General features: G+C 39.7%; 1 protein-coding gene across 2 annotated transcripts in view; it reads left to right on the top strand.

The window, feature by feature from the left end:
- Positions 1-24,306, top strand: part of NBAS (neuroblastoma amplified sequence) — a 375,829-nt gene that overhangs the window by 223,961 nt on the left and 127,562 nt on the right. For both annotated transcript variants that reach the window (XR_003115238.1, XM_025353552.1), the window contains exons 36-40: positions 4,089-4,256; positions 6,530-6,643; positions 6,974-7,097; positions 16,694-16,770; positions 17,151-17,288. Coding sequence is in view for 1 of the 2 variants with exons in the window: in XM_025353552.1 (XP_025209337.1) it covers positions 4,089-4,256; positions 6,530-6,643; positions 6,974-7,097; positions 16,694-16,770; positions 17,151-17,288 (621 nt within the window). In the remaining variant the exon portion in view is untranslated. The remainder of the gene's footprint in view (positions 1-4,088; positions 4,257-6,529; positions 6,644-6,973; positions 7,098-16,693; positions 16,771-17,150; positions 17,289-24,306) is intronic.

Here is a 24,306-nt window from a genome sequence, read left to right as displayed (position 1 = left end):
AGAGATGAGGTCCCGTTGTGTTACCCAGGCTGGTCTCAAACTCCTGGCCTCAACTCATCCTCCCACCTTGGCCTCCCTAAGTATGGGGATTACAAGCGTGGAGTTGAACAATCTTTACTCTCAAAATCTGAATGAATGTGTGTTGAATGAAAGAAATCAGAACAAAAGAGTACACAATTTCATTCATATAAAGTATAAAAATAGACAAAATTAATTTATGCTGCTGCAAATCAGGGTAGTGTTTGTTTTAGCAGGGTTAGTGGCTGCGAGTGAGCTCGAGAGGAGCTTCTAGGATTCTGGTGGTGTTATGTTTCTCTGCCTAAGGGCTTGTTACATGAGCTTGTTAAATTTTGTTAAACCATACAATCATCTGATATGGCTTATACATCAATGAAAAGTTGTTTAAAAAGGATACCATGGATTAAACACAGGAAGGGAGAATATATGCTGGCCTTAATTGTCTTTGCATCGTGGGACTGTGAATAAATAGTATTCTTTTTCTTTTGCATACTTTTTTTGAATTTGCAAACTATCTTTAGTGAACTTGTATTAGTTTTATAATGCAGAAAAACAAATGAGCTTAAATAAATACAAATATAAATGTGCATGTAATATTGCCAGCGTGTCAAAATCCTATAAAGAACAAGTGAACTGTACGCTTTGATGCCAAATTGGGTTAAGGAGAAGAGAGGAGGAGACACCTGTAGGCCAGTTGTCTGTAGGCAGCATATTTAACTTATTTGGTCCTCAGTTTACTTTTCTGTCAAGTAGCATTATAATTTTTAACACTTTCATAGTGTTATTGTAAAATGTAGGGATGCTTGTATGAAACACTTAGCTCAGTCCTGGACACATAGTAGGTGTTTAATAAATGGTAGCCATTATGATTCCTAAATATTATAAACAAGATGCTGGACTTTACTGCTGGTAAATAATGTATCTAGGTCTTTGTTTCTTCTCTGTATGAACCTGGTCCTCTGTATTCCTCAACAACTTGCACTGCTCATTTTTTTTTACCTCCACTATATCTGACCATGCTTCACAAACAATTATAGTTTTCCTGTTACTGACTTTCCTTCCATTGTTTTTTCTTTCTCCCAGATCTCCAGTAAGTTCCATCTTGAACTTCTTTTGTTAGCTGATTGGATGGAATTTCTCTACTTATCTGACTTACCTCAGGCCCTTTTTACATTTATAGGAATTAGGACAAAAACATTTAAACATAATATATACATTTAATTGGAAAATACCTTATGATAACTTCATTCTGTTCCCAGTGTCACTACCTCAATTCAGTCCCTAATTATGTTAAACTGGGATTGAGGCACCAGTCTCCTAACTGGATTCTTGATCCTGGAAGAATATTACTGAAATACAAATCTGATTATGTTACTCCCTTTTTTTAAAGCCTTCCAGTGGCTTTCCCATCCCTCTAGTTGACAATGGAGGTTCTTGGGTGTGGTTTATAGTTCTCTTGCAGGGTTTATAGGTCTCTTGCAGGGCTTAACTCTACCTTCTTTCATCCTCACCTCCTGCTATTTCTTTTTCCATGCTGTGTTCTGTGTCTTTGCTGAGTCACTTAAGGTTCCTCTATTTTGCCATGTTTCAGAAGTTGCACCCTCTTAAGTTGCATTTTCTTCCTGAAATCATTTTCACCAGTTCTCCTCTAGAAACCGTCAATTTTTTCCCTCTGAAAGATTACCTTCTCTGCGAAGCCTTCTGTGATCGCGCCTCCAGGCAGAGGATGTAATGATCTCTCTTCGTGTTCTCATAGTACTCTCTCTGTGTTAATACCTCTCGTATAAAAGTAGTTATTATTCTGTAATTATTTCTCTATATCTCTGCTTTCTTTCCTATTTTCTGAGCTCCTTGAGGGCAGAGCCTGTGTCTTACTCATTTTTGTCACCCCATTGCCTAGTATGAGATACATAAACTGAGAGAGAAAACGAGTTCATGTGTGGAACACCAGCTATAAGGGAATCGAGGAAATACAGTTTTTGGCTTCTCAACTTCTAGCAACAGTAAGACAATCTGTAAGGGGGTCTGAGTGGAGTCGAGTGAACTAAACTGTAGTATCGGCCACAATCTGGAACCCAGGAGGAGATACTGTATTTTTTTGGCACTCAAACCTCAATTATTTTTTGTATTGTTGCCCTGATAGTATATAGGCTTTTTGTCTGTTTTTTTTCTTTATTTACATATCATTCATTTTTATATGTTGCTGTTTTTATAATTAAATTATAGTATATAATACTGCATTGAGTTGATGGTTTTTGCACTTTTTAATGCCCAAGAAACCAACAGGAAACAATTTTTTTTTCCTTTTTTTTGCACGACCAAACCAGTTTACAATACTTACGGGGAACCTTAAACAATAGCCAGCTGGGTAAATTGTAAGCATTGGTTAATATAGCTTACATACGTTTCCCTTTAGAAGGAAGAATAAATGCATTTATTTGTGTCCTAATGTAATATATTTGTTTTCTGTTGCTGCTGTCTTATATTACCACAAACTTTGCAGCTTTAAAACAATGCAACTGATCATTTTATAGTTCCTGTAGGACAGAAATTTGACAGACTTGGTTGAATCTCTTCTTAGAGCCACACAAGGCCAAAATCAAGGTGCCAACAAGGCTGTGTTCTTTTCCAGAGGGTCTGGAGAAGATCTTGTTTCTGTGTTCTTTCATGGTGTTGGTAGGTTTAATTCCTCATGGTTGTAGGACTGAGGTCTGCATTATCTTACTGGATGTCGCCTGAGGGCTGTTCTCAGTGTCTACAGGCTGCCTACATTCCTTGGCCTGTGGTTCCCTTTTCTTCCTCTTCAAAGCCAACAACTGTGGGTTGAGTTCCCTACTGCTTCAAATCTCTCCTGCCTCTTCCCCCACGGCTTATCTCTGACACTCATTCTCCCTGATCCTCATTGAGAAATATTCTCTGCTTTAAGGGCGCTTGTGATTAGCTTGGTCCTACTCAGATAATTCAGGATAATCTCCTTACTTCGAGGTCTGTACCGTTAATCACACCTGCCATTTTCTTTGCCATGCCGTGTTACATGGTCACAGCTTCTAGGCATAAGGATATGGCCATCACTGGGGGCCCATAATTCTACTTACCATATATGGCAACTGTCAAGTTGATCTAAAAGAGTGAGTTCTAAGTATTTGTTATGTGATGATGCCCTGGTAATTATTGATTACATGATTTATTACTTTATTATTACTTAAATTGTGTCTTAATGAATAACATGATGTAGACTTAAGTAGCCAAACCAAGCTATTACATTATCCTTCTATAAGTCACAACAAGCTATTGGTATTGATAAACTAAGCCTTAAGTTTTTCTTCTGTTTAACTGAGATTCTTAAGAAAAAAACATAAGTGGAAGTGGATAGACACTAAACTAAGAAGTTATAGAACAAATAATATTTTTCTTTGACTAAATGCAGATATGGTCTTCATCCTTTCGGTTTCAAAGACTATAATTAATGAATTGACATTTTCTCCCTGTGGAATCTCTCAGATTAGTAAATGGAGAGTGAGAATTTCAGCTGATTGCTTCAGGATTGGCAGGAGGTACCACATAATAAACCCATCAAACACTATTAATTACCTACTTGTTTGGACTGAAAACATGCCTTTTACTAGTTAAAGGTTGATTGTCTGAATATTCTACTTCTTTCTCGATCGCAGTAGCATTATTCAGATGAATAATTTATTTCTTAATTAACCTAAATAATAAATACTTTAAATGTATTGTCAAGGAAACAAATATGAGTATCTCATGGTTGGGATATTAGATTGGTAAAAAATAAAATACCAATTATTTGCTTTATAAATATTTTTGAGGGATTATTTAACTAATGCACTATGCTGTTTTTCTCTTCTCCCAATTTTATTTTTATTTTTTGGCAAATGATTGACAGAGGAACAATATGTTGATAGTACTCTTTTAACATTTATTTTGTAACAAGCCAAGATTAATGGATTTTTAAATTTATCTGTCTTGATGTTTAATATCTGATCATTTTAAGCAGTCACATTATCACTCTCTTTCCTGTTCTTATGAGAATGCATTTTTGCCCTTGCTAGGATGAAGTAGGTGTTCCAGGTAGCAATTCAGCTGACCTGTTACGCTGGACCACTGCTACCACCATGAAAGTCCTTTCCAACACCACGACCACCACTAAGGCAGTGCTGCAGGCTGTCAGTGATGGGCAATGGTGGAAGAAGTCTTTAACTTACCTTCGACCCCTTCAGGTAAGCAGTGCATCTTTCTTCTTAAAATCAATTGCATGGTTTATATAAATTCATTAGCAATGTTTCAGTTGTTTTCACTGTTACATCTTTATCTTGTCTAGATTGTTCAAACAATCTCTTAAGAAATGTAGGCCTCTCATCAGATAGGGAATGAGTAATCTGTTTTATAGAATGTAATATCAGTACTTGCAAAGGACACTAATAGAGATTTAGGTAAGGCTTGGTTTATATATCAGAATTTAGCGAGATGAAAAGAAAAATTTTATCAATGCTTACTTGCTTTTGCTATATTTCTATAGGCTGGCAGTTGAGGAAGAGTGCTAGGAGGCAGATTGGGGGCTCTCAGGAAAGAAAACAGTTGAACAGATTCCTGTTTCCATTCTGGAAGTCAAAGTCAGGGCAGGGAGTTGAGCAACTGAGTTTGCTCTGCATTCTCATACTGCAGTCCTTTAATCTCACACTGGAAAACAAAGAGGAAAAACATACAACTATTAGCAGTTTGCCTCAAACACTCCTTGTGCATCTCATTCATTCATTCAGCAAATACTTATTAGGCATTATTTTCCTGTCAAATACTGTCCTTATTACTGGGAATATGGTGGAGAAACACTTCAGTCTAATTCCCTTCTCCTGTGGAACTTATATGTCAGCGAGGGAGACACAGAAAATACATATTTGTATAATAATGTAATGGCAGGTGATAACAAGCATGACAAAGATTACATAAGCAATGTAGGTAGATCCTGAAGAGTGAAGTTCTGATTGAGATGGAGAAGTTAGGATTTTCAGAAAAGGAGTCACTTTGAGCAGAAATATGATTGAACCAAGGAGAACAAATACAAACCCTAGCTCCCCCGTACTGGGGCAGCACACTTGACATCTGCATAGAACATAAAAGGGGCCAGTGTGGTCTGAGCTGAGTGAACAATGGGGAGAATGGTAGGAGATGAGATCAGAAGGTGGTGGGGAGGCCCATCATTGAAAGCCACATGTAGACTGTGATAACAACTATAGATTTTGTTTTAAGTAAGATGGAAAGCTTTTGGAGAATTTCGGCAATGCTGTTGTATGATCCAGCTTTACTTTTACTATGCTCATTTAAGTGCTGTAGAAAGAGAAGAAAAGAGGCAGTGGAATCAGTCCTCCCGATGAGAGAAGTGGGTAGTTTGAACCAGGGTAGTGACAAAGGCAGTGAGAAGAGGTTGGTTTGGGGATGTATTTTTTAGACCTGCTGGTGGTCTGGATGTGGAAGAAAGAGGAGACCTAAGGACGGTGGTCCCTACAGTTGGATAAGTGAAGATGCCATTTACTGAGACGCTATTAAATCTCAGCTGTAATTTTTATCATTTGCAGTGGCAGCTTCATCGTTTACCTAGACTATGCTTGGCATAAAGTAACCACAGTAAACCTTGGAGGAATGGGTGAATTCCTTTTACTTGCCTTTCCCAGTAAGGAGCTTTGCAATCTATTTGGAGAGAGCAAAACATAAAGACAGTTATCTATAATCTAGGCATACTACAGTTCTTGCTAATCTGCAGTGCTGGTAACAAGTCTTAAAGCCGTGTGTGGGTGGTAGTTGTGAAGGAGATGGGGATCATGAAAGGGACACAGTCATATCATCTTGCATCCATCTGGCAAGGATTCAACAGGTAAGGCCTGAACTGGGCCTGGAAGGAAAGTTAGGATCTCACCAGGCAGTTGGCATGGCAGGACCCTCACAGTGGGAGAAAGACATAGAAGCGGATAGGATGCATAAAGCGGGCAGTTTGGTTGAGGTGGAAAGTTAGCCTTTAATGTTAGTTAACATTTAAAAACCTCAAATGATATTCCACGTAGTTTAGTTGTTAGGCTGTTGGTTGTTTGCCTCGTTCAGAGCTACTAAAGGATTTTTAAGCAGAGCAGCAACACGGACAAGATGATGTTTTCGAGTGGTTATTCCGACTGTAGTGTAGAAAACTCACCATGTGAACAACATTGACTGCTTCAGTGTTTCTAATTCATTGATGTCAAAGTGACCGGGAAAAGAAAAAGGCACTGCAGGGTGGGGTTGATGTGCTGCTCTTAGCATGTAGTAGTTATCCTTTATTCTCTGCTGGGTGTCTGTGACTCTGGCTCTCTTTTTAGGTCATGGGAAGCGCAGGAGGCATTGATCAGTTTCTCCTGAAATCAGCCTTTTCTTCCTCCCTCTCTCCCTTCTTTCTTTGCTTTTACTTCTTCTTCCTCCTTGCCTTCTCTTTCTTTTTATCCATTGTTCTTTACTGTTTTCTTTTTAGGGTCAAAAATGTGGTGGTGCATATCAAATCGGAACTACAGCCAATGAAGATCTAGAGAAACAAGGGTGTCATGCTTTTTATGAATCTGTCATCTCAAATCCTTTTGTCACTGAGGTAAGGACAGTGTGTCTAAGAACATAGATACAACTGTCATGCTGTTGTAGACAGTAGAAACAAAAACTAAAATTTTCCTGAAAATGGGCTTTTTATCTTGGTTCTTACTCATGTTAATCATTGGTTTTTACATGTGTTTTTGGTATATATTATGACACATTATGAGATTAAAATCTGTTTAAAAATGTTTCATAAAAATATGCTTTAGTTTCTGAGCAGTTATTATTCAGGTCACCAGAAAGCATAACATCCTATACTTGTGTTTTCTGAGCATATATTTGTAGGACAAAAGGCACCCTATTACATAGTGAAACTGCTTCTTTTGTCTAGTCTGAAGGAACCTATGACACTTATCAGCTTGTTCCAGTGGAAAGTTTTGCGGAAGTATTGCTGAGAACTGGAAAACTGGCAGAGGCTAAAAATAAAGGAGAAGAAGTATTTCCAACAACTGAAGGTAAGAGAGAAGGTTCTAGTTCCTTGACAGTGTGTAACTCTAGGTGTACATTGTTAACCAAGAATGTACGAATGAACAAGAGTTTGGAAAAGACATTTTTCAGTTTGAATTGCATAACTTGACACCATTATTCATTCATTTGTTCATTTATTAATTTTGTTTAAAACATTTATTGAGAACCTACTGTTTTCAGGATTTGTACTTATATTGAGGATTTAAACGGATGAATATCATTCCCATCTTTAACTGGCTAGTTATGTAAAGTGATTCTCATAGTGAATGGAAAAAATGCTCAATAAAATTTATTTCCTGATTTTATGCTTAATAGAATGTAGATCATATTTGATCTTCAGAATTTTCTGCTTGGTGGAATATCTTTCCATGTGGAAATTTTTGAAAAGAATTAAATGCATGCAAGTTTACCAAAGACAGCTTACAATTTATACCTTTTTTCCCTTTAGCCTCCTTCTTTTTAAGGTTCTAGGATAGTTTCTTTGACTGTGTCTTTTCAGTTCCCCCGCTCTCTGCTCTGCCATCCTTAGAGAATATCTCATAATTCAAAGGCTGCTGGAACTTCAGCTATCTTGTCTATATTTCAGATATCAGTGAGGAGGAAAAGGGTGACGGAAAAAGTTTTCTTGAAAGTCCTATCCACAACTTGCACTTATTATTTTATTACTTATTAGTACTTTTTATTGTATTACTGGCCACCTCTTACTGCCAATAAGCCTGGGCAGTGCTGTCTGTTAACTGAGCACTTTACTATGTAAAGTAAAATTCGGAAAAATGCATACAGGGAACAGAACTGCTAAATCCCCCCAAAAGCTGATACTATAGTTTATTTTTAGATGTTTTTTTCTATCACTATTCACATGCTGCTGGGGCGAAGAGAGGCAAATACCACTTCCCTATCCACTGTGTAGGTCCCTTGAACACTAGAGGTTTTTACTACGTTTACCATATTTCTTCGATTCTGAGATGCATGTTTTTCTATCTGTCCTTCTGTTATCAGGGCATGTATCACAGTTATGGATATATTTATGTTTCTTTTCTTCTCCGAAAAGCTATTATTAAATTTCTGGCACATCTTACAATTGAAATTGAGTATATATGAAAAGTATAGTTGTGTTTCTCTTTCCCTGTTTAATTATTCTTTATTACTTCTTGCTTTTCTTTTCTTTTTATTGTCTTACATCAGTTGGCCCATGGATTAAATATGATTGGTTATCAAGGTAGTTTGTACAGATAGAATCTGAGCCCTTAAGAAAATACTAGGTTGGATGCGGACCTGTTATTTGGCATAATAATGGACTGAAGTAATAACCAGAACATTCGCAAACATTGGTTTATATGATATTTTTATTATTTAGTCTGTTAAGTGTGAGCATACCTTATTTTATTGTTCTGTGCTGTATTGCACTTCGCAGATACAGTGCTTTTTTAAAAATTGAAAGTTGATGGCAACGCTATGTCAAGTAAGTCTATCAGAACCATTTTTTCAACACTGTATGCTCATTTCATGTCTGTGTCACATTTTGATAATTGTGACAGTATTTCAAAGTTTTTCATGATTATTGTATCTGTTACAGTGATTTGTGATTAGTGATCTTTGATGTTACTCTTGTAATTGTTTTGGGGCACCATGAACTGCACCAGTGTAAGATGTAAACTTTTTTTTTTTTTTTTTGAGACGGAGTCTTGCTCTGTCGCCCAGGCTGGAGTGCAGTGGCGCGATCTCGGCTCACTGCAAGCTCCGCCTCCCGGGTTCACGCCATTCTCCTGCCTCAGCCTCCCGAGTAGCTGGTACTACAGGCGCCCGCCACCTCGCCCGGCTTGTTTTTTGTATTTTTTAGTAGAGACTGAGTTTCACCGTGTTAGCCAGGATGGTCTCGATCTCCTGACCTCATGATCCACCCGTCTCGGCCTCCCAAAGTGCTGGGATTACAGGCTTGAGCCACCGCGCCCGGCCCTCTTAGGTAAATTTTAATGGTAGAATTGCTTTGTCAAATATGGGTTTATTTAGTTTTATAAGGCACCACCAGAATCTCTTACTTTCAGCTGTTGTGGATTTTCTGGGCTGTAGTTTTTCAAGACTGCAGGTTTTCTTTTTTTTTTTTTTTTTTTTGAGACGGAGTCTCGCTCTGTCGCCCAGCCTGGAGTGCAGTGGCCGGATCTCAGCTCACTGCAAGCTCCGCCTCCCGGGTTCACGCCATTCTCCTGCCTCAGCCTCCCGAGTAGCTGGGACTACAGGCGCCCGCCACCTCGCCCGGCTAGTTTTTTTTTTGTATTTTTTTAGTAGAGACGGGGTTTCACCGTGTTAGCCAGGATGGTCTCGATCTCCCGACCTCGTGATCCGCCCGTCTCGGCCTCCCAAAGTGCTGGGATTACAGGCTTGAGCCACCGCGCCCGGCCAAGACTGCAGGTTTTCTATCTGAGTTTTGCCTGCCCAACATGTCACGGGCAGTAGCTTGCCCTCAGGATTGAAGCTGTAAAGATGGGAAACTCACCATTCATTCTTTCAAATGGCAGCCATCCTCCAGTTTCTCTTTGCTTTAGGTACCTATCCAGTGACTTTTAATACTTGTTTGTTGTTGTTGGTGGTGGTGGTGGTTTGTTTTGTGTTGGAGTTTCTCGTTGTTGCCCAGGCTGGAGTGCAGTGGTGTAATCTTGACACACTGCAGTCTCTGCCTCCCAGGTTCAAGCAATTCTCATGCCTCAGCCTCCCAAGTAGCTGGAACTACAGGTGCATGCCATCATGTCCAGATAGTTTTTTTTTTTTTTTTTTTTTTGTATTTTTAATAGTGATGGAGTTTTACCATCTTGGCTTGGCCAGGATGGTCTCGAACTCCTGGCTTCAAGTGATCCACCCGCCTGGGCCTCCCAAAGTGCTGGGATTACAGGAATGAGCCACCAGGAATGAGCCACCAGGCCTGGCCTTTTAATACTTGAGTTTACAGTTTTAATCTGTGGGAGGGCTGTCTGGATAATATAACCCAATCACTGAAGAATTTAAATAGAATTACTATTGTGGATTTCACTGGAGTTCACCAGGTGACGTGTGGTTAAAGTCTGAGTCATAGTTTCCCAGAAAGGGTAATAGAAAGCCAGAGAGCCTTTTGCTTAGGATTAATTCTGAGGAGTCAACTCATGAATGAAATCTTTAACTGGTCGAGAGAATTTTGCTTATTCTGCAGCTGGCTGTGGTGGTTGAAATAGATGTGAAGAAGTCCCGAGGGAGTTAGACCTCATGGATGTTCGGGTGAGTGAGCTGTACAAGCTCAGCAGCATTTCTGGAGGAGATGCTGAAATGAGGAGATGCTCAAAGTGAGAATTTAAAAACTACATGGCAGTAGCAATGAAAATTGCAGTTGTGTGTATTGTTCGACCCAGTAGCTCTACTTCTAGGAATTTATCCTAAGAATATCTTCATTCACGTTCTTAAAATGGCATATGTTAATTGTTTGTCATAGCGTAACGTTGTCAATAGCCGGATAGGTACGGATCGAGAAAGATACTGATCTTACTTTGGATCTTCTGTTTCCTGTCTTTACAGATGAACTGCCTTTCTGAGTTTGGCAGACATACATAAGCTTCCAAGCCTGTGTAAAAACAAGATAACACTATCTCCTTGCAGGATTTTTGAGACACTTAGAGCTAAGTGATGTAAAACACCTATTTCATGTTTGACTCACTCAGAGCATATATTTTTTAAATTATAGGTATTTGTGTTTTAGATTAATTATATTATTTTTGTTATACAAAGCAATGGCATGAGCACAGGCAGAGAGTTTGGATAACAGACTGGTTTGGTTGACATACAGGGTGGGTTTAATGGCAAATTAAAACCACAAATTAAGGTTGGCCCATATTTATGGAGACTTTAAATACTCAATAGGAAATGTTAACTTTCATTTTTTAGGGAATGGGAAACTAAGGAAGATTCTTTCTCTAAGCTAGAGAATGACACAAATTACTCAGTGCTTGAGTAAAATTAATATGAAACTGCTATTTTAAGAAAGTGCTGGAAGGAGAAAGACTGATGGCATCAGGTAGAACAGCATTGGGGGGCTGTTGAAAGGGTCTAATTTTTCAACAATTAAAGCCTAGAGTTTGTGGCGGTGAAAATAGAAAGTATGTGTGAAAGAGTTCTTTCGAAATTATTCAGTTGGATTTGATGAGGAACCAAGTGCTGGCAGCAGAGGAGAGGATGAAGTCCAAGATAACTCTGTGGTGTTGAGTTGAGTTTATTGGGAAAATAAGGTATTATTTTAGAAATATGAAAGATATTAGGTAAAGAATTATTAATTTGAGGTAGCATTTGAGTGGCAGTGTCCAACAAGGAGTTGATAAGGCCAGTCTTGTGAGATGGTTCAAACCTGAATAGTGGGAAAATAGACCAGGGTACCAGTTGAATTTAAGAATAGAATTGAGACTGGGCATGGTAGCTCATGCCCGTAATCCCAGCATTTTGAGAATTTGAGGCAGGAGGATCACTTGAGGCCATCAGTTGAAGACCAGCTTTGGCAACATGAACATTTTTTTTGTCTCTACAAAAAAATTTTAAAGAAATAGTCTGGTGTGGTGGCACATATCTGTCGTTCTAGCTACATGGGAGGCTGAGGCAGGAGGTTCACTTGAGCCCAGATTTTGAGGCTTTAGTGAGCCAAGATTGTCCCATTCCACTGCAGCCTGGGCAATAGACTGAGACCCCATGTTTTTAAAAAGGAAAGAAAAAAAAAGAATGTAGTGGAATTCTCTAGTTGGGGATGGAAGGTGGGATTAAGAGACAGTGTTGAACTGACCTAACTGATTACTCACATTGAACAATCAAGGATGAAGATCTGGTGACACACATAGAGGAGGATCATCTGAGGAACAGGTACAAGAGAACTCAGTGTCTTTGAAGCCAAAGGCAGGCCTATCTGGGAGTGCCTAGTGCTTCAGTGAGATTTAAGAGAGAAAAGACCTTGGGTTTGGTGACCTTTGGAGATCGTATTAGGATCTCCAAAGGGACCAGGGATGGAGGTACTTGAGGAAAAAGTGAGTGTCAAGGTAATGGGTGCAGTGGGGCAGACCACTCATTGGTAAGGTTAGCAGTGAAAAGAAAGGGGACTGTGGAGGTTGTCAGAGTGGAGAGTTATCAAGGGGAGAATTCTTTTCTAACACTGTGGTGATTTGTTTGTGTGTTGGCACTAGGCAAAGAAAAAAGTTACTGTGACTCTAAATCCTCTCTTGTAAGTTGAGGAAAACATCTAACTTCTTCCATAGAGAGGTTGTGAGGGGGAACTAATTCAAACGATTGCTGAGTGCTCATTGAGAAGCACTAAGCCACAGGAAATAAGATAACAGATGTGTATCAGCTCATCAGGTGTGACTATATAAGTCTAGTCTTGCTTCTTGGTGAAATTAGTCTTTATGCTTAAATGCAATCGTTAATTCATTAATAATTATGATTTATATAAAATGGAAATAACTCTCTGTTACACTGTGGTTGTTATTGGAAGAACCTTTTATCAATCATTTTTAGGGGGAAATGAAAACATGTTATAACTGAAGAAAAGAATTTGTTTACTCAAGCCTGTGATTTATAGAAGGATGGAGGGAACCTACTGGGTATTTTCTGTGTGCTAGAGTGATGCTCTGCACTTTGCATACTTTACTTCATTTAATCCTCATTTACATTGGAAGCAAATATGCTTCAGACCCCAAATGCAAAATACTCTGAAAACCAGAAAGATTTTTATAATTTGTTTGGCATCAAAACCTGAACTAAACTGACATGAGGCTACTTTATAGTCTGCTTATCTCACTTAATATAAGTATTCAAATGTTTTGCAGAAGAGATATTAATGTCTTTGATTATTGGGTGTTCCCACACCATACTTAGGGTGTCATGTAATACATGATATGTATATAGCACAACCTCCTAAAGTCCAAAACATTCTGAATTCTGGAACTCAATATTATGTAGTCAATCAGTTGACCTAAGCTTTGATCCCAGGACTTTCTGGTTCTGACAGTGGTTTCCTTCCTGTTGTATCATTCGGTTTGATTTTGTAGGCAAGAGATTCATTATATATTTATAGATTTTGTTGTAGTTGTTGTTCTAAAACATGCCTGGGATTTTGGTTTTATTTGGGTATTGGTCAGACACACAGACATGGAAACGATTGTCACGAAGGAAGAAGTTTATATTCACAGATCCCTAAAAATGGAAGGCAGGACACACCCAGGTGGGGAGGCATCCTGGTGGTTTAGAGGCAGAAGGAGCCAGGTGAAAGCGTGGGTGAGGGCCTGGGTTTCATGGGAAGTAATAGGCGAGGCAGGGTAGGCAAGCTTGGGCAAATTGAAGATTGAATTGTATGGATAATTTGGGTGGGCTCTGGGATGTAGGGGTGGTCTCTGATTGTTTAGTTACCTTGCTGTGGAGTGATTAAAACAGAGGATTATTGCCTCTTGGAGTAGAAAAGCCAAGATAGGGGAGGTGGTTCAAAGTATGGGCTGTGATTGGTTTGTTTGCAATGTCAGATGTGTGCTCACAGGCAAGTTATTTTACTCTCTAGGGATTAGCTAGACCTGGGAGGGGAAGTCTCTCCAGGATTAACAAGGCCCCCACCATGTCAAAGCAGTGTAAAAAAGACAACAACAACAACAACAACAACATGATTCATAAATAGTTGTATTTATGAAGTAAAGTCTATGTCCATATTATTCACTTGGAACAAACATCTGTATTTTAGGGTGATGATTTTCACCACTTAGTAAAACTAACATTGATGACCCTTTAGACAACTTTATGAGTGTGATTTTTGTCGTTACTTTGAGCTCATGAAAATTAACTGTGTATTTTCTTTTTTGCCTGCTGTAAGCCTTATATTCAATTATATATGTTCAAAAAATGTTAGTGACCATTTTGTGAGTTTGGTCTATGATATAACTATTTCAAAAATAAACCTACTGGAACTTACCTATCTAAATGAAAATTCTCTCCTTCAAAGACATTTCCTGGGGACTATGCATTTATTGCAACGATATCATCATTGCTGTTTTTTGTTGGGTTGTTTTTGTTTTGGGATTTTCCTCGAGCCTGTAGCATATTATTTGGAATATCTTCAGTGGTCACATATTTTTATCCCTTGAGGGTGCTTTGTGTTTTGGAAATGAGCAAATGGATATTAAATGAAGGGAAAGATTGAGTTGATGTTATGATAAAAAGTTAGATGTGACTGGAAGACTGTAATAAGACTTCATTTCCTAGATGGGCCTGAGATTGGTTCCAACTACAACTCCAAGAAAGAAGGTCTCCAACCTGGAGAAACCACCACACACCTGAAATAAGGGCTCCTAAGGGCTCCTTTGAAGAGACAGTGCTAAGCTTGATGAGTGGGTTCAGATATGCTTGTTTGAAAATTGGCCTCTTTTGTATCTAAAGAAGGGAGTATCTGAAGAAAATTAAAATGGAGTGGGAAAAAAACTAGGTGAGGTTGCAATTGAAGTCCACCTTTTAAATGACTATAAGAAATAAAATTAACAGAGAAGAATTATTACTTTATAAAATAGAATTATTTTTCTCTCAAAATAATGATCCTGAAGGACTGTTAGGCAGCTATCAAATAATAGAATATATAAGGTAGTGATAAGTCAAGTAGGCAGCCATGTGTGTGTGTGTATGTATGTGTGTGTGTGTATTGTGTATTTGTATAGTATGTTATTTCTAGGATCTAAGTAAATCCTTCTCAATTAGTTTAGAATTTTCAGCAGTTTCTACATGCTTTCTCTTTCTGGTATCAAAAATTTATAGCTTGACACCTTCATTCTTCATTTGTTAGTCTTCTGGGGTGTATTCACCAATTCTCCTCCTCCTCCTCCTCCTCCTCCTCCTTCTCCTCCTCCTCTTCCTCCCCCTCTTCCTCCCCCTCCCCCCTCCTCTTCTTTTTTCTTCTTCTCCTTCTTTTTTCTCCTTCTCTTACTCCTCCTGCCTCCCACCCCTCCCCTCCTCCTCCTCCTCCTCCTCTTTCTTTTTCTTCTTCTTTCTTCTTTTCTCTCTTCTCTCTTCTCCTTCTCCTTCTCCTTCTTTCTTTCTTTTTTAGACAGGGTCTTGTTCTGTCATCCAGGCAGTGCAGTGGCATAATCATAGCTCGCTGCAGCATCAACCTCCTGGGCTCAAGTGATCCTCCCACCTCAGCCTCCTGAGTAGCTGGGACTATAGGCATATCCCACCATTGCCCAGCTATTTTTTTAAATTTTTTGTAGAGATGGGGTCTTACTGTGTTGTCCAGGCTGTTTTCAAACTCCTGGACTCAACCGATCTTCCCACCTTGGTCTCCTAAAGTGTTGGGATTACAGGCATGAACCCCCATGCCCAGCTGTGTTTTCTTTGATATTATAATAGGTTGTACAAAATTTGGTTTGGGCCCTTTGAATAGTATTTTGAATTATTTCTTTAGAGTCTTTTTATTCTTGAAAAGATTCTAATTCATAAGGCAGTGTCTGGTTCAAAGAAGGTTCTTGTTGATACTGAGTAAAGGAATAAATTTGGAAGTAGACCTTGAAATAAATAGCTTTTGATTACAAAATATCTCTAAAGCTGTATGATTCCTTGCAGGGGCTGAGGCTGACTGGTGGTCCATTTGGTTCATAAGGTTTGGATAACATGTAGGAAATGAATATTTGGAGAACTGATGTTCCCTTTGTAGATATACAGTGGGGAAGACACAGCAGATTTTCTTTGTGAATCACCCACAGGAAATTTTGAGTTCTAGGTCAGCCTCCGACACTTGAGCCATGTGTAGGTTCCTCCTCACCCTCCCACCGTGATTGGCATTAGTGCCGATCATGAGAGTGTGTTTTTTAAAAATAAAGAATTCATATTGTGATTACATATGACTACCTAGTATTTGTTACTGAGATCCTAAATGAATAGGATACATCCTTATTGAAACAAACTGTGTACAAACACAGACCGTATTGGCAATGCATGCTCTTACGTCAAAGCTATGACATTGGCAAGTTGTGGTTTGTATAAAAAATTATGTGAAAAAGAAAAGTTTGTAATGGCTGGGATATTTTAAGATATACAAGCAAAACAAAAGACTGATTTTCTTTTTGTGGAGCATCCTGAAGAGGGGTGTTTTGGAAGGAACAAAATCATATTATCGTCATTGTAGTAATCAAAAGATTTACCCTAAATTTGCACTCCTGACACTGTTTTATTGCTCTGATCTTTAGTACTCATATTATCACCCTCCGTATTAGCTAACGTTGATACACAATTTTGTAGCATGGTCTGCATCTTTAAAACCGAAAGACCCAGCTCTAGGAAACCAGCCTCTCTCATGTCTTTGCACTTAGCCTTTGCAGCTGCCCTGACAGAATTTCCTCATGTGTAAATAACCAACAGTATGCTTTTTCTGAATGAAGGCAAGTTACCATTTAACACGGTTCCATGAGATCTGTGTTTGGATGATGCTGAACAGACTTTCATGAAAGGTCTCCGCCACAAACTATTTGTTGAAATCTTACAGGGCTGAAACCATGGCACTTAATGACTATCATATGCAACCTCAGTAAAATCATGTTTCTTTTTCTGCATTCAGTTCTCTTGCAACTGGCAAGTGAAGCCTTGCCAAATGACATGACTTTGGCTCTTGCTTATCTTCTTGCCTTACCACAGGTAAGTTTGCCTTACCACTGAAGAACTTAAAAATGATCAATGAAAAATGCGTACTGTGAATTTTCATCGGTAAAATTGTTTATTGCATGTCATTTCCTCCTCTTAGTTCTTAGGTAATAAAGGATCCTGGTCAGTATCTAGAGAGTCAATTCTATAGTTAGCTTAAATGTCGATCTTTACATCCACTTTTATTGCATAGGATCTGCTTTGTAGTGCCTTATGATTTTTAATGTAGTTATTATTAAGTTGATCTTGAACTTGAGTTGATATAATGGGAACTTTGGATGAAAAATCTGCAGGAATGACTAGAAATGTAATGATTTATAATAATCTTCTTAATTTCCTTTCAGCTGAGTTAATTCTAACATGTTCCCTCCTAGGTGTTAGATGCTAACCGGTGCTTTGAAAAGCAGTCCCCCTCTGCGTTATCTCTCCAACTGGCAGCGTATTACTATAGCCTCCAGATCTATGCCCGACTGGCCCCATGTTTCAGGGACAAGTGCCATCCTCTTTACAGAGTGAGTCTTCATGATTTCCACCTTATTAATGAGCAGAGTTAAGCCTTTTCTAAAATGCTCAAAACACATGTTTAATTTCTGGAGGAACTGATCGTGTTTGTATCGAGAATGTATTCCAAGTGGCAGGCAGCCCTTGGCTTTTCTGTATTCAACGAAGTTGCTTTTCCAGACATCAGTAAGTAGAGTTTAATATTTATTGTGAATATTGATTCCTCCCTCTAACTTTTCTTTCATTTACTTAATTTTACTAAGTGCTTAGTTAGGAATGGCTAAAGTAGTAGGAAAGGCAAAATGGAGAACTGTTTGTTTAATTGACTTTCTAAAAGGAAGATGGCTGTGCCTAACTTAGGAAAGTAGGCAACATAATTCTTTGAGCAATACTGCACTTTATTTTTTTTAAGCCAGAGGTATGAGAGTAGTCGGTTGTACAGACAGAATGTTGAAACATATTATTCCTACTTGCCATAAGCCTCAGACAGCTTTTATGTAACTTTGTTGTTAATTTCCAAGTGAAAGCAGGTAAACATGGCCTCAAGTTACATGCGTCTTCTTTTGTAGAGACAAAAGTATTGCAGATGCCACTGGAAAATCCTTCCAAGTACTTGTATAGACAGACCAGTTTTAATTATCAGCATTGCGAAATTATCTAATTTTTGTATTAGATCATTTTAAGAGTAGATAATTAAATTGATTAGACTTTATAATCCACTGTGTACATAAATCCAAGGTCCAGATTTTATTGAGGCAAGAGTCCTCCTTTCCCAACCCCAAACAAATTCTAATACAACTTATATTTTTCCTGTTTTGCCTGATAGTAAATTACTTTATACCAAAATGAAAAGTCCCAAAGCATGTACTACTTTTGACTGGGTAAGTTAGGAGAAAATCGTTCAATTCCATCCCACCTTTTGTATCTCGCCATCACTCTTTCCAAACTCAGATAGTGCAGTCACTCTATAAGAAAGCCCGTTTAGCCAGGCGCGGTGGCTCATGCCTGTAATCCTGGCACTTTGGGAGGCTGAAGCAGGCAGATCATGAGGTCAGGAGATCGAGACCATCCTGGCTAACACGGTGAAAACCCGTCTCTACTAAAATTACAAAAAAATTAGCCAGGCGTGGTGCAGGCGCCTGTAGTCCCAGCTGCTCGGGAGGCAGGAGAATAGCATGAACCCAGGAGGCAGGGCTTGCAGTGAGCCGAGATCGTGCCACTGCACTCCAGCCTGGGCAACATAGTGAGACTCTGCCTCAAAAAAAAAAAAAAAAAAAAAAAAAAAAGGCTATTTAAGATTTCCACAATTAAAACTGGCAAAGAAATAAAGCAGAATACTGAAAGATAAGAGTTAACGTAAGGATGTGTTTAGCTTGGTTTCTGTGTTCTTATAGTTCTTCCATATTGTAGAAAGCTTATTTTATTTCCAGGTCTTATGTTTTATGTAAGGAAATAATTTCATGTGTCTGTCAAAGTTCTAGCTGCCTCAACCTTCCAAATCATATCTAAGAACTAGAATGATGTGAAAACCTTCCATTTGTGGTGATAGATAGGCTTTCATCCATCAGTGTTTATTTACAACAAGACACGTGGAAAGACCATCCATAACAGGTGACTCTCCCCGGACACCATCACTATTGGATGTGTATTGGTTATGGGCATAGTTTTATTCTCATGTCAGCATTTGGACGAGAAACAGGAATGCTTTATTCTTTTAACCAGCTCACTTAAGGTGTTACTTTGTTTTGGGAATAGTGTTTTTTTGTTGTTGTTGTTCTTTGGTAGATACTGCTGCTTTATACAGATGCTTATTTTATATAATTGTATTATACTCAATTAATTTTGTTTTTTTTTTTTTACATCTCAGGTATGGTTTTATGTGAAATAAGAAACATGCATTAATATGTGTTATAAATTAAGGGACTGAAGTGATTAAGTGGAAATTTGGCAAATTTGTTTTACTCTTACCTTTTCATTAGTGCTATGTGCGTACACAAGTACTAAATAATTTCCTCTAAATCTCTAAGTACGTTGGAACACAATGAAGCTTTACTTTGACCAAATGCATATGGTAAACTTGATTTTTTTCCCCCTAAAAGTTAGTGGAGTTATCAAATATATTTGACTGAGGTCTCTAAGTGGATGTCATTGAACTGGGATGCCGGTGCTGAAATTAGATCTCACTCTTCCATTCCAACTATATCATTTATATTAAGGTCCTACTGTTTGCCTACCCCATGCTGTACCTTTCCTGAATATGTAAGATTGGAAGGCCACTATATTTGTCCATTTTCATACTGCTATAAAGAACTTCCCAGGCCAGGCACAGTGGCTTATTCCTGTAATCACAGCACTTCGGGAGGCTGAGGCAGGTTGATCCCTTGAGGTTGGGAGTTCGAGACCGGCCTGGCCAACATGGTGAAACCTTGCCTCTACTAAAGATACAAAAATTAGCTGGGCATGGTGGTAGGCACCTGTAATCCCAACTACTGAGGAGGCTGAGGCAGGAGAATCGCTTGAATCTGGGAGGCGGAGGATGCAGTGAGCCGAGATTGCGCCATTGCATTCCAGCCTGGGTGACAAGAGTGGAATTCCATCTCAAAAAAAATAAATAAATAAAAAGAAAATAAAAAAATAAAATTCCCTCGAGACTGAGTAATTTATAAAGGAAAGAGATTTAATTGACTCACAGTTCAGCGTGGCTGGGGAGGCCTCAGGAAACTTACAATCATGGAGGAAGGTGAGGGGGAACCAGGGCACCTTCTTCACAAAATGGCAGGAAAGAGAAATGCCAAGCAAAGGGGGAAAAGCCCCTTATAAAACCATCAGATCTCATGAGAGCAGCTTGGGGTAAACCACCCTCATGATCCAGTTACCTCCACCTGGCCTCTCCCTTGACACATGGGGATTATGGGGGTTATAATTCAAGATGAAATTTGGGTGGGGACACAAAGCCTAACCATATCATTCTGCCTCTGGCCCCTCCCAAATCTCATGTCCCTTTCACATTTCAAGACCAGTCATGCCTTCCCAACAGTTCCCCAGAATCTTAATTCGTTCCAGCATTAACCCAAAAGTCAAAGTCCAAAGGCTTATCTGAGACAAGGCAAGTCCCTTCTGCCTATGAGCCTGTAAAATCAAAAGCAAGTTAGTTACTTCCTAGAAGTAACTATGCTCTGCTTCCCTTTTAAACATGAGTTCCGATTCCAAACCATCTCTTTTTGTGATTGCATAAAACTGATTGCTTTTAAGAGCATCCAAGTCACCTTTTGAATGATTTGCTTCTTAGAAATTTCTTCCACCAGATACCCTAAATCATCTCTCTCAAGCAAAGTTCTACAGGTCTCTAGGGCAGGGGCAAAATGCCACCAGTCTCTTTGCTAAAGAATAGCAAGAGTCACCTTTGTCCCCAGCAAGTTCCTAATCTCCATCTGAGACTACCTCAACCTGGACTTCATTGTCCATATCGCTGTCAGCATTTTGGTCAACATCATTCAACAAGTCTCTAGGAACTTCTAAACCCTTCCACATCTTTCTGTCTTCTTCTGAGCCCTCCAAACTGTTCCAACCTCTGCCTGTTGCCTAGTCCAAAGTTGCTTTCACATTTCGGGTATCTTTATAGCAGCATTCTGCTTTCTGCAGTATTAATTTACTGTTTTAGTCTGTTTTTATACGCTGTAAAGAACTAACTGAGACTGGAAAGAGTTTTAATTGACTCACAGTTCAGCATGGCTAGGGAGGCCTCAGGAAACTTTCAGTCATGACAGAAGGCAAAAGGGAAGCAAGGCACTTTCTTCACAAGGCGGCAGGAAGGAGAAGTGCTGAACAAAACAGAAAAATCCCCTTTATAAAACAATCAGATCTTGTGAGAACTCACTCATTACCACGAGAATGGCGTGGGGGAAACCGCCCTCATGATTCAATTATCTCCACCTGCTCTTTCCTTTGACACATCGGGATTATGGGGATTATAATTCAAGATGAGAGTTGGGTGGGGACACAAACCTAACTGTATCAGCCACTCCATCAGTCAGCTGTCAGTCATTAAGCATCCCTCATGTGCCACACCTGCTGCTGAGCCTTGGGGTTGGAAGATGACTATGGCATAGTGCCGGACCTCAAGACCTTGGCGCTTGCTCTAAATCTGTATGAGACAGTTAAGTAAATGTGGATTAGATTGGCAGCAAACTAGAGAACTGAAGATGGATGTGAGATAGACAACAAGTTACAGCTTTTAAGAAAGCTGAAAAACTGGCTTCACAGCCACATTTTGGGCTATAATCTTTAGTTTCTTTCATTAAAGTAGTTCTCTTGGAGGAAAGTTGTAGTACATTATATTTTTCTTGTTTTCCCTGATAGTAAATTACTTTATACCAAAATAAAAAGAAAAGTCCTAATGTATGTATTGTTTGTGACACAGATGAGTCAGGAGAAAACCGTTTCATTCCATCCCACCTTTCGTATCCGGCCACCACTCTTTCCAAATCCACATACTACAGTCACTCTGCAGGAAACAACTAAAGCTTGCCAAGAAATAAAGCAAAATACTGAAGGATAAGGGTTCAAAGTGAAGGTGTGTTTATCTTGGTTTCTGCTTCTGTGTTCCTACAGTTCTTTCCACTTGGTGGAAAGTGTTTTATTTCCAGGTCTTATATTTTGTGTACCTTTTATCAATTCAGCGTTAGAGTACCTACTCTAAAGGACATAGAGCTTGGCATTGAAGTATAAAGAATACATCTGGGTTTTTATTCCTTTCTACCTCTTACCCCAATTTCTGTTTCTTCCATCCAGCTTCTATCAACCCACCATCTCTGCCCATTAACTCTTGTTCTTATTTCTATCACCATTTTTCTATTGTATTAGTCAGGGTTCTCTAGAGCGGCAGAAGGAATAGGATATAGCTATGTATGAAGGAGAGTTTATTAAGCAGTATTGACTCACACCACCCACAATGATGAATTCCCACAATAGGCAGTCTGCAAGCTGAGGAGCAAGGAAGCCAGTCCGAGTCCCAAAACCTTGAAAGAAGGCAATCCGACAGTACAGTCTTCAGTCTGCGGCTGAAAGCCCAAGAACCACTAACAAACCAGCGATGTAAGTCCAAGAGTCCAAAAACTGAAGACCTGGGAGCCTCATGTTCAAGGGCAGGAAGCATCCAGCACAGGACAAAGATGAAGGCTGGGTGACTTGGCCAGTTGGCTTCTTCCACCTTCTTGTGCCTGCTTTATTCTAGGCACACTGGCAGCTGATTAGACAGTGCTCACCCACACTGAGGGTGGGTCTGCCTCTCCCAGGCCACTGATTCAAATGTTCATCTCCTTTGGCAACACCCTCACAGACACAATCAGCAACAATACTTTGCATTCCTCAATCCAATCAAGTTGACACTTGATATTAACCTTCACATCTATCAAATTGTCTTTTCCTTTGAAAGTGTTCCTTGGAGCTCTCCTGCCCTCATGCTAGCTCTTGGCCTCTAATTCCTGGTTGTCACACTACCCACCCACCCTGTGGCATAGTTCCAGCCACCCACCACCATTCCCTTTCTGGGTGCAACAACATAGGGTAGCTGCTGTTCAGAGTCATTGCTTCAGGAAGCAGCATTAATCCTGTGGGAACAGAAGCCAGTAAAGTCCAGGGGGCCCAGTGATGATGCCTGAACACCTGATTTCTAACCTTGCAGCTGGTCCAGACAGAAAGAGGTGCCCTCTGGTAGCCTGAGATAGCACATGGGCATGAGTCAGCTAGTTCTCCAGGGGCTTCTTGGCAGTCTCTGGAAAGCATCCGATTGTTGGTCTGAAAGGAAAAATGAAGAATTAGAGAGAATCCAGGATGTTTTTCCCATCAAGATGCAAAGGCTTTCTGAATGTCTTCCAGACAGACAGATGTGTCACCAGTGAGTGGGTTTCCATTTGTTTCCATCTCTCCACCTCATGTCCTCACCTTAATTCAGTCTTCCATAGTTCTTCACCTAAACGTCCTGCGACAGCCTCATGAACATCACCTTGTCTTCATGTTTTTACTTTTATATTTTCCCCTGAACAACTGCGCGAGTAGTCATTCTAAAATGGAGGTGTAGACATCCTCGTCTCCACCCAAAATCCTTCAGGATCTCCCATTGCCCCAGCATGTTCTGCACATCCCACGATCGGCCTCTGTTTTTCCAACTTCATCCTTCTGTGCTGCAGCCATACCAAAAACTCTGCCTTCAATGCTTTTTGCCACCATTTCTTTGCTTAGCTACTTGGTTCGGTTGTCACCTCACTCAGGAACCTTTCTCCAGTCCTCCAGGCTGGGTTGGGTCCTCCCCCGTGTGCTTTTGTATTCCCCTATACTTACCACTGTCAGAGCTCATGCGTTCTATTGTTTTGAACGTAAATACTTTTCATCTTACTGGAAGAAAGTGGGATAAGCTGCCTTGCTGAGCCTTCTGGCTTTCATCTTTCTCCTGTGCTGGATGTGTTCTGTTCTTGGACATCAGATCTGGCGCTGTCTCCGGGAATTGAATTGGAGGACACCCAGTTCCTGTCTGTTCCCAAACTGATTGCTCACTTGGTGGGGAGAGACTCTCCCCCACTTCTGGTCCACAGACATCTTCTGCATTGATGACTGTTGTGGTGTGAGAGCAGAGGAGAACCCGGTGTGGGAGTTTTGTAAACAGCCGTCTTAAAGTACCTTTCACGTTCATTCTGCTGTTTGATCCTTTGAGCAACCTCATTTTGCAGAAAAGGAATCTTCTTTATAGAAGGTATAACTCAGAAGTGTGGTTACTTCCTCAAGGTTACTCTGGTAGAAAGTGATATCCTGTCATTTAAAACCCTGGATGCCAAGCTTTACCTGCTTTTTACTTGGACAGTGGCCGCTCAAGCTTTGTTTCCAAAGAAGCAGTGTCACTGTTTTTCAGACGTGAGTGATCTTGGCGGCACACAAACCTAACGGGTAATTCCCAGCAGGATATTTTCCTGTGCCGCTCCATGTCTACCAGGTAACATCCTGCATAGGACAGATAAGACCCTCAGTGAACTGGCT

This window comes from Theropithecus gelada, chromosome 13, assembly GCF_003255815.1.
Source record: "Theropithecus gelada isolate Dixy chromosome 13, Tgel_1.0, whole genome shotgun sequence".
NCBI classification, from domain to species: Eukaryota; Metazoa; Chordata; class Mammalia; order Primates; family Cercopithecidae; genus Theropithecus; species Theropithecus gelada.
The sequence above is the reverse complement of the archived record's forward strand: the minus strand, read 5'-3'. Positions and strand labels throughout refer to the sequence as shown.